The 9,235-nt window shown below is 57.1% G+C and overlaps 2 protein-coding genes across 2 annotated transcripts in view; both read right to left on the bottom strand.

Annotated features, from left to right (window-relative positions):
- The window catches only part of LOC103249563 (interferon-induced transmembrane protein 1-like), a 5,251-nt gene extending 2,597 nt beyond the window's left edge, over nt 1-2,654 (bottom strand). Inside the window, exon 1 of the mRNA XM_008048195.2 lies at nt 2,648-2,654. The gene's annotated coding sequence lies outside the window, so the exon portion shown is untranslated. The remainder of the gene's footprint in view (nt 1-2,647) is intronic.
- Nucleotides 2,655-6,872: 4,218 nt separating this feature from the next.
- On the bottom strand, nt 6,873-7,761 carry LOC103249564 (interferon-induced transmembrane protein 3-like). The gene is made up of 2 exons (XM_008048196.1): nt 7,516-7,761; nt 6,873-7,025 (listed from the first exon to the last, which is right to left on the bottom strand). The coding sequence occupies exons 1-2, from the start codon at nt 7,759-7,761 to the stop codon at nt 6,873-6,875; spliced, it is 399 nt and encodes a 132-aa protein (XP_008046387.1).
- Nucleotides 7,762-9,235: the final 1,474 nt, after the last annotated feature.

The raw sequence follows: 9,235 nt of genomic DNA, 5'->3' as shown, positions 1-9,235 counted from the left end.
CCTGCAGTGGCTGGGAGCGTGCCACTGCACTCCAGTCTGGGTGACGGAGTGAGACTCCAACTCAAAAAAAAAAAAAGAAAATCTTGTTTTGCTGAGTACAACATTGTAAATTCCAATGAAAATATATAGTCAATCAACCTGACCCCCTCCCTTGCCTAAACTATGGTATAAGACTCCTCTTCTCCCTCCCTGGGGTGCTCAGTCTGGGAGCGTTAGCCCACTGAGTCGCGCGGCGCTAATAAAACTGCTACTTCCTAAAATAGCCTCGGTGTCAAGGCCTCTCTGTCTTTCCGCTACAATGCCACATAGGTTGGCTGGGTGGCTGCTGGGTGACCTGGGCTCTCGGTCGCAGGCCCAGCAGGAGGAACCCAGGGGCTGGGCAGAGACAACTCGGGGGCTGTCGGGCCTGGGGACCCCTTCTCAGGGACAGGGAAAGGTCAGCTGGGTCACAGGACGGCCGCTCCGGGCCAGGATGCGGGAGCAGCTTGTTCTCCCTGCTGCTGGTCTGCCTTCTCCAAAATGGAGGCGGCCGGGGACACCGAGGCCAGAGGCCTGGACCCTGCGCTAGGAGAGATGGCCCTTCAGGCTGGCGGCTCAGCTGGGCAGGCTTCCAGAGCAGCCTGAGGGGCCCCAGCGGCACCCACACCGCCCAGAGCTCTGGGTCTTCATCCCTGGGCTTTCTCCGGCTTCCCGGATCTGGTCCTCTCAGCCTCTTCCCTGAGTCCCCCTCACCGGGCTGCCCTTTCTGGCAGTTTCCACCTGTCTGCCACCCTATCAGCAGTGTGGCCTGTGACCAGTTCCTGACATTAAGTCCTCCTGTGGAAATACCGGTGTGGCCTGTCTGTTGCTGCCTCAACCTTTCCGGGGCACAGAGTTCTCCGGGCCCACTGTGCTGTGGCCGCCCGTGAGGGTTTGTGGGAGCCACAGTGTGGTCAGAGCTGGCTCAGGAGGGGGTGAGGCCGGAGGGCAGGGGTGTCGCCTGCAGGACTGTGTGGGAGGGTCCAGCTTAATTCCCAGTGTGCTGTATTTTCCTCTTTCTGGGGGTGATTCGCCTCTGTGACCAGCTTCAAGCTACCACAGAACATTCCTGAAGCTGGATTTACAGAGGTTAGCACCAGCCTCCTGTTCCTTTCACCTGGGGAGATTAAGAGCACACAATCACCTTAAGAGCTCAATGACATAAAAGTGCAGCTACAGAATTCCAAAGTAGTGTGCTGCTGGGTGCGGTGGCTCGTGCCTATAATCCCAGCACTTTGGGAGGCTGAGGTGAGCGGATTGCCTGAGTCCTCGGGTTCAAGACCAACCTGGGCAAATTAGTGAGACCTCATCTCTACAATAATTCAACAACAACAACAAAAATTAGCTAAGCATGATGGTGCATGCCTGTAATTCCAGCTACTTGGGAGCCTGAGGCGGAAGAATCACCTGAGCCCAGCAGATCAAGACTGCAGTGACTGAGAGCAGGCCACTGCCCTCCAGTCTCCGTAACAGAATAAGACTCCAACTCACAAAAAAAAAGTGTGCTGAGTAATGACGACTGTTGTTTTAAATGATTTATTTTATTGACAGTTTTTTTTTTTTTTTGAGTTGGAGTCTCACTCTGTCACCCAGAATGGTGCAGTGGCCACTCCCGGCCACCGCAGCCTCGACCTGCTGGGCTCCGGCGATCCTTCCGCCTCAGCCTTCCGAGTAGCTGGAACTACAGGTGCGCGCTACCCCGCCCAGCTAGTTTTTTGATTTATTGTAGAGATGAGGTCTCGCCTGCCCAGGCAGGTCTCGAACCTCTTGATAGTTTTTAAGACTTATTTTTAACCATGTTTGTGTTCACTATTGATTCACACTATTTCTCAACGTTGGACACCTTTGCTACAGGATATTTCCCAGGGCAGGGTACAGGGATTGTATCCTGAATGTAAAATGTCAGCATCCCCTATGAAGTGTCACTTCCTTCCCGCGCTTTGGAAGGCTGAGGTGAGTGGATTGCCTGAGCTCACGGGTTCAACACCTGCCTGGGCAACTTGGCGAGACCTCATCTCTACAATAAGTCAAATATTAGCCGGGCGTGGTAGCTACCTGTAGTTCCAGCTACTTGGAAGGTTGAAGCGGAAGGATCGCCAGAGCCCAGCAGGTCAAGGCTGCGGTGGCCAGGAGCAGCCACTGCACTCCAGTCTGGGCGACAGAGTGAGACTCCAACTCAAAAAAAAAAGAAATGCCACTTCCTGGAGTCCATCCTCAGGCAGGTTTCTTACATTTTCTCTTCCTTCTGCTGGAGTTCACTGTGTCCGGCCTCCACACACGTTCTATCCCTGGCTATGTCTCTCTATGCACAGAGGACAGGCCTGGATCTGTGTCTGGTTCTGCCATGGGGACATTGCCCCCACCCGTGAGGCCACTGATGGGGCAGGAGGGAAGTCCCACCCCAGGCCCTGATGCAGCCGCGCACTGAGCGGACCCGTGGAAAACCAGCCTGGACCTTCTCCGTCACCCAGCCCCTGGAGTCCCCCCTGCAGGCCCAGGCGTGAGCAGAGGGACAGGCTTTGGGAAACTGTGGTGGATGACGAGGTGTCAGGGCCGCCTGTGTGTTCCGTCCAGGATGTTCCACTTCCACCTCCAGTGCATTCTTGCTGGGCCCACCTCAGGCTCTGACTTGGGGGTCTGGCAGGACCCTGCCTGTGGTGGGCCATGCTGCCTCAGGGTCACTTGGTGGCCCCGTCCCTCTGTGAGGATCAAACGGAAGAGGCCGCCTTCACTAGGTCGACGCCCGCAGCCCCAGACCCCAGGCTGACCCTGTCTCCATCTGGCCGAGGGCACCTGGGCTCCCACTGGTTGGTCCTCACTGTTCATTGCCTCACACCAGGGTCCATTCATCCCGCCGGGCTGGATTGGTAGGGAACGGGAGCGTTCCAGCACCAGCCCCCTGTGCTCACTAGGCCCTTAGGGTGGCATTTCTTCCTGCTCTCCGTCCCACTGCACTTGGTTTCCGCTCCGGGTGGGATAGGTGGTGGAAGCCGTTCAAGCCGTTCCCGAGTTGCCACCTGGTCATCCCCAGGACAACAGCTATTGCCCCCCAGACCCCGGCCCATGCGGGGCTGTGCTCACCCCCACTTCTCTCTATTCCAATGACACACGTGGAAAATGGGAAATGCCTGGGGGGTCCATGGCTGCTACCGCATGCTCCTTGGTCCTCAAGTGCCCTCATGCTCCAGTGGTCAGGACGATGGTTTACGTGTGTGGGTTCGGGGCCCTTGGCCTTCTAAAGGTTCAATCAAAAAATCGCTGATTGAGGCAAGACTGATTCATAGGAGAAAAGGCATAGAAATTATTATTTTTTAGCCGGGCTCGGTGGCTCAGCCTGTCATCCCGCGCCTTTGGGAGGCTGAGGTGAGTGGATTGCCTGAGCCCCGCGAGTTTGAGACGGGGGGTGAAAAAAAAAAAAAATTCATTTCTACAATAAATAAAAAAATCAGCCGGGCGTGGTAGCGCATGCCTGTAGTTCCGGCTACTGGGAAGGCTGAGGCGGAAGGATCACCGGAGCCCAGCGGGTCAAGGCTGCGGTAGCTGGGAGTGGCCACTGCACTCCGGTCTGGGCCACAGAGTGAGACTCCAACTCAAAAAAAAAAAAGATGCATAAGTGAGGCTGGGCTCTGTGGCTCAGCCTGTAATCCCGTGCTTTGGGAGGCCGAGGTGAGTGAATTGCCTAAGCCCGTAGGTTTGAGACCTGCCTGGGCAACTTGGCAAGACCTCATCTCCACAATAAATCAAAAAAATTAGCCGGGCATGGTAGCACACGCCTGTAGTTCCAGCTCCTTCGAAGGCTGAGGTAGAAGGATCTCCAGAGCCCAACAGGTCGAGGCTGCGGTGGCCAGGAGCGGCCACTGCACTCCAGTCTGGGAGACTGAGTGAGGCTCTAACTCAAAAAAAAAAAGAAATTATTATTTTTTTATTTTTTAATTTTAAAGATGTGGGGTACAACTCAGGATTAGGGATACAAGTGGCCATCGTACAGGTGAAGTTTGGGCCTCCGCTTGGTCCACACTTTGCCTGGTTTGAGATCAGGTACCCTTACTGACATTGTGTCTCCCCCACCCCCCGCTACTCCAGAAATTATAGTGAACATGTATACACGGGAGACTTCAGAATGAAGCCCCAAATTCCCAGTGAGTTACAGAAACTTAAATACTGTCTGGCGGTTACATGAAGAAAAGCAGTTTGGTTTCTGGTAAAAGAGGTTACGGGACAGGGAGGAACGGTTATTCTACGGAGGGGTCCACAGACGGCTGGGCGTATGAGTGGATGGGAGAGACAGAAGGACTTGGAAACTGTTCTCCCTGGAAGCTGCATGAACCTGAAAGGTAGGAACTATACTCGGGGGAAGGTCTGCCTAGGGGTGGTCTTGTGCTGCTTTTCTGCAGTTGATAAGAAACGGCAGGAAGGTGACACAGCTTCTCTGTAACTAAGTGGAGGCAGAAAGGTGAAAGACCTTGGGCAAGCCGCTCTGTGTTGAGGTAAACCTTCCTGCCTTCCTCCATGCGCCAAGGACCTGGCCCCTGTGTCCAGCCTTGCTTCCCCTTTGCCCTGGGCCCATCACCCAAGCACAGGCCGCATGACCCTTGGGAGGGACAGAAGGGTATGATGGAGTCTGCAGCCTTGGTGTGGCAGGGCCCCTCCTCCTGGGCTCCGGCCTCTTCCTCTTCCGTCTGTGTGTCTTTTCCAGTTGGGAGTGGATTTCCCAGGCTAGCCTGCCACTCCTGGACCACTTTCCCTGTAAGTTTCTGTAAAGTCCGGGTCGTATCTTCCACCCCTTGGGGTCTCCGCGGGTCTGGCACCACAGTTCCCAGCATCAGTCCTGCTGGGCAGAGAGGCCTTGGAGGAGGTATTGTCCTGAGGAAGGCTGGCCCTCCCTGGAGCAGAGTCAGCTGACGGGTGTTCAGCCTTAAATACGCCATCCTGGGATCCAGGCTTGAACCTCCTGCGCCCACAGTGGAGTTGGCACGAACACCTCCGTGGGGCTCTGGGGTGGGGTGGGTGGTCGGAGCAATTTCAGAGACAAGCACATATGGACACACAATTCCCAGGGCAAGGTCTCCAGGAACCCGCCCCAGTCAGGGCCTGAAAATAGAGGCACCCCCACTGGGTGACAAGGAAGTGGAGACAGCGCAGGGGTAGCTGACAGAGGGAACCTTGGCAGAGGGGAGGGGTTAGGCCCTAGTGAGCCCCGGCCTCACCGCACAGCCTGTGGCTCTGAGGTTCCTGCACTGCTCAGGAGCCCTGGCCTGGCCACTTGGTGGAAGCCCTTCCTGGACCTGCACTGGGCCAGCTGGGTACTTCCCTGAGTTCTGCCTTGGTTGGGTCAGGTCCGCTACCTCACCACCCAGGACTCAGCTCCTAGCAGATCCCTCAGAGCTCAGAGGTCCACCTTCAGGGGGCCGCCCCCCAGGAGGGCCTTGCCTTATCGGTGTCCCCAGGCCATCTGGACCTGCCCTGTTAGGTCCCAGAGTCCTGCTCCTTGGCGGGAGAGGGCAGGGAAGCGCGGGTTGGCCCAGGCCTGGGGTCCCAGATGGGCAGAGGGAAGGGGTGCACCTGGCTCCCCAGCTGTCCAGCTGGTCACGGACGGGGTCAGCACACGGGCACCCCCAAGGTCCACACCAGACAACCCAGGGAATGGAGCTGACTCCAGGCCAGGGCGTGGTCTCCTTCCAGGTGGACAGACAGGAGAGCCATGGTGACTTAGGAAGGCCACTTCTCTCCTCCACCGCCCCTCCCTCCAGGGCAACAGGGACACTGGGAGGCAGCAGCCAGGACAGAGAAGAGCTGAGTCCCCCAGGAAGGGCCGCGAGGGCCGGGGTCCTTCTCCTGCTCCCCCAGACATGAAGCCCCGGCCTCCCACCTTACCTGGGCCAGGCTCCCTGCCGCTCCCTCCACCGCAGGAACTGAGCCGTGGCCCAGCACCTCAGAGCAGAGCCAGGGAGCCGGTCGGGGAGCGGTGCCCTCTGCCCCCTCCTGGAATGCCTGTTCACAAACCTACTGTGGCGACTCCAAGTCAAGCGAATCCCCCATTGTGCCTCTCAGTTCCCCCTCTCACCCCTCCTCCATGTGACTGCCCCAACCTTCTAGTAAAGGGTTAACCACATCCTGCCTGACAGAGAGCCCAGATAAGCTGTTCTGTAACTGCTTGAGATAAACTGCTCGGTTCTGTAACCGAAATTTCCTGCATGCACCCCACCCGACTCTGATGAAATTACAATTTTGGCCTTGATAACCCCCTTGCTTGCTCCATTTGGGGTCAAGAGTTTCTTTCTGGCATGAGCCTCCTGTCCACCACTGGCAATAAAGGACTCAATATTTCTCTCTCAGCATGCTGGCAACTCCTGACTCATGGTGTGGCTACAATGCTCCATGTCCCCTCGGGGAGTTTAAACTCTTCCTTCTCTCCTGAAAAGACAGGCTGGCAGGGTGACTAGAACAGAGGTTGGCTTGGGGCTAAGGGCTTCCTGAACCCAGTAGCAGCCATCCCAAAACGGGCCCGACTTGAGACAGGGCTCAGAGCCTCCAGGACACCGGGAAGCCAGCCAGGAACTTGGGTGCAGCTGCTGCCCGAACACGGGGCCCTCTCAGAGCTGCACCGAGGTGGGTGGGGCTGAGCCCAGGTGTGGCTCCGTCCAAGGACCAGGCCAGGCCCCTCAGCAGTGCCCCCTCCCCAGGCGAAGTTGCAGCACCATCGCGTCTCAACACTTGCACTTTATTGACCGCCACTGTAGAAAAGTGTGTGAGTACAAACTGCTGTAGAAGGGGCCGAGGCAAGGGGAAGAGAACGGAAGGTTGGGCACGTGGGCCTCGCGGCGGCGATGAGGAACTCCACGTGGCCTCACCGTCTACTGAAACGCCACGAAGATCAAGACTGGAACGAGGATGACGCCAACGGTCCCAAGGATGCCCAGGATCAGGGCCCAGACGTTCAGGCACTTGGCGGTGGAGGCGTAGGCCTGGGCCCCGGTCACGTCGCCCACCATCTTCCTGTCCCTCGCCTGGGGAGACGAGAGGGCGCGGGCACCGGGAGCGGCTCAGGGGAGAGCGGGGTCCTGTGGCTCAGGGGCTCCAGCTTCTCCCCACCCTGGGGGGCTCCCCCTGCCCTTCCTGGAGATTCAGGACCACTCCTCCCTTGCTCACACTCTGGACTCTCCCGCAGCCTCAGGGCTCATCCTCCCTCCTCCCTGGGTTCCTTTGCACTTTCTGAGAGGGCCTGGGGTGCCACGGTCTGTCCTGTCATTTCTGGTTGGCGGCTGTAGGGAGAATTCATCGGGCTGGGGGTGGGCACAGAGTTTGACCCAGCCCGCTCTTCCTGGTCCTGGCTTGGAGGATCCCCGAGCCCCCACGGAGGTCTACACACATGCAGAGGAGGGGACAGGCAAGCTCACACACCCAAAGACATACAGCCTCACCCCAGGCCGTCCCGGGCCGGTGGAGCTGCCCGGCTCACAGGCACCTTCTCGGACACCCCCAGGGGCCCACATGCACCTTCACGGAGTAGGCGAAGGCGATGAAGCCCAGACAGCAGACGTTCAGGAAGAGCGTGTTGAACAGGGACCAGACGACGTGGTCAGGGACGGAGGGGTCGCTGTGGACGTGGATCACGGTGGACGTCGTGAGAGCAGAGCTGTGGGATGTCCCCAGCACGGCCCCTCCGTGCTCCTCCTTGAGCACCTCATAGTTTGAGGCGGCGCCGGCGCGGGCCCAAGTGAAGGTCTGGGAAGTGTGGTTCATGGCGTGAGGACAGGAACCGCCGTTGGTCCAGATGCGGCGAAGCTGCTCAGGGGGTCCTTCCCGGTAGTTTCGATTTCTCAGCCTTTTTTTCCCTGGCGTTTGGCAAATTGGGAGTTGGCTGGGGACCCAGGAGGGTGGAACCAATTCCTGAGTGTCATGTTACACCGGGACAGGGTGGGAGGAAGCACAGAGGGCGCAGGGGGATGGAGGGTGCTCCCTGTCCCAGAACCCAGGTCAGGACACTTATCAACTGACGCACTTCTCCTGTCTCGGGGTGGAGGGTTCCTTGGGACTTTACCCGGCCTGGGAGTCTCCCCACCCCATGACAGCAACTGCCAGACCTCACTGTCCCCATTCAGGGCCCTGCCCGGCCCCACGGGGGCCTCCACACTCAGTGCCCACAGGGAACGGCCAGAAACCCACACCTCGGGTCACAGGCCTGCTCTGCTGAGATCTGTGGCCCTTTCCTGGGCTGCAGACCCTGCTCCAGGTGGATTTGAGGCAAGGTAGCTAACACAGGTTAGACAACAACTGATTGAATTGTCTGTAGGCATGTTTCAGGACTTCAGAGGATACAACATGGATTTAAAATACCCAATGCGCAGCCATTTGAAAACTGCCTGAATCTCATGTGTTTCTGGAGGTTCACGTAACTCACCCTCTAATCACTAGCCAAGGACAGAATCCTTTTCTAAGAGGTAGCTGTTGATAGTTGTCAGCTTGTTAGTAATTAGCTTTTCTATTCCAAGTATTTGCCATCACTCATAAGACCCAAGTTAACCCAACCAGCCCTCCGTGACACACAGTCGCCACCACCATGGCAGTGGTGACTCACCCCACCTGCTTGCCTGCTGTCACCTGATGTCAGTACCTGTGCTTACCTGCCCCTTTGTGGTGGGTGTGGAGCAGACCACCACCCAATCGCCTTAACAACCTTCCCCCATCAAAGGGAAGGGTTAAAAGGGCTCAACCACTAGCAGCCAGCCACCACGACTACACTCTGGTGTGGCCAGTGCATTTTGAGCAATGGCTGTCGCCATGTTTCCTGACTTTGGCCTCCTCCTCTACCTTGGAAAGGTGACTTTCTATCACTCTCTCTCTCTCTAATGTACTTTTTAAGTAAACTGTATCTTCTAATCTAATTTCTGTGCAATTCTTGGCATCTTTCTTGTAGCACCGGATGGCACACCAGACACCCACATTTTAGGGGGGCCTGACCTAGCATTCTGGAGGCCTGGCTGAGAGCGTAACTTACCAGGACTGTTCAGACTTTGTTTAAATTACATTTTACAGCTGGGCTCAGTGGTTCAGCCTGTAATCCCGCGCCTTTGGGAGGCTGAGGTGAGTAGATCGCCTGAGCCCGCAGGTTCGAGACCCGCCTGGGCAATGAGACCTCATCTCTACAATAAATAAAAAAAAATCAGCTGGGCATGGTAGCACATGCTTGTAATTCCGGCTACTTGGAAGGCTGAGG

This window comes from Carlito syrichta, unplaced genomic scaffold, assembly GCF_000164805.1.
Source record: "Carlito syrichta isolate Samal-C Ts95f unplaced genomic scaffold, Tarsius_syrichta-2.0.1 Scaffold120888, whole genome shotgun sequence".
Taxonomy (NCBI): domain Eukaryota; kingdom Metazoa; phylum Chordata; class Mammalia; order Primates; family Tarsiidae; genus Carlito; species Carlito syrichta.
Note: the sequence above shows the minus strand (reverse complement) of the source record. Positions and strands in the feature narration are given on the sequence as shown.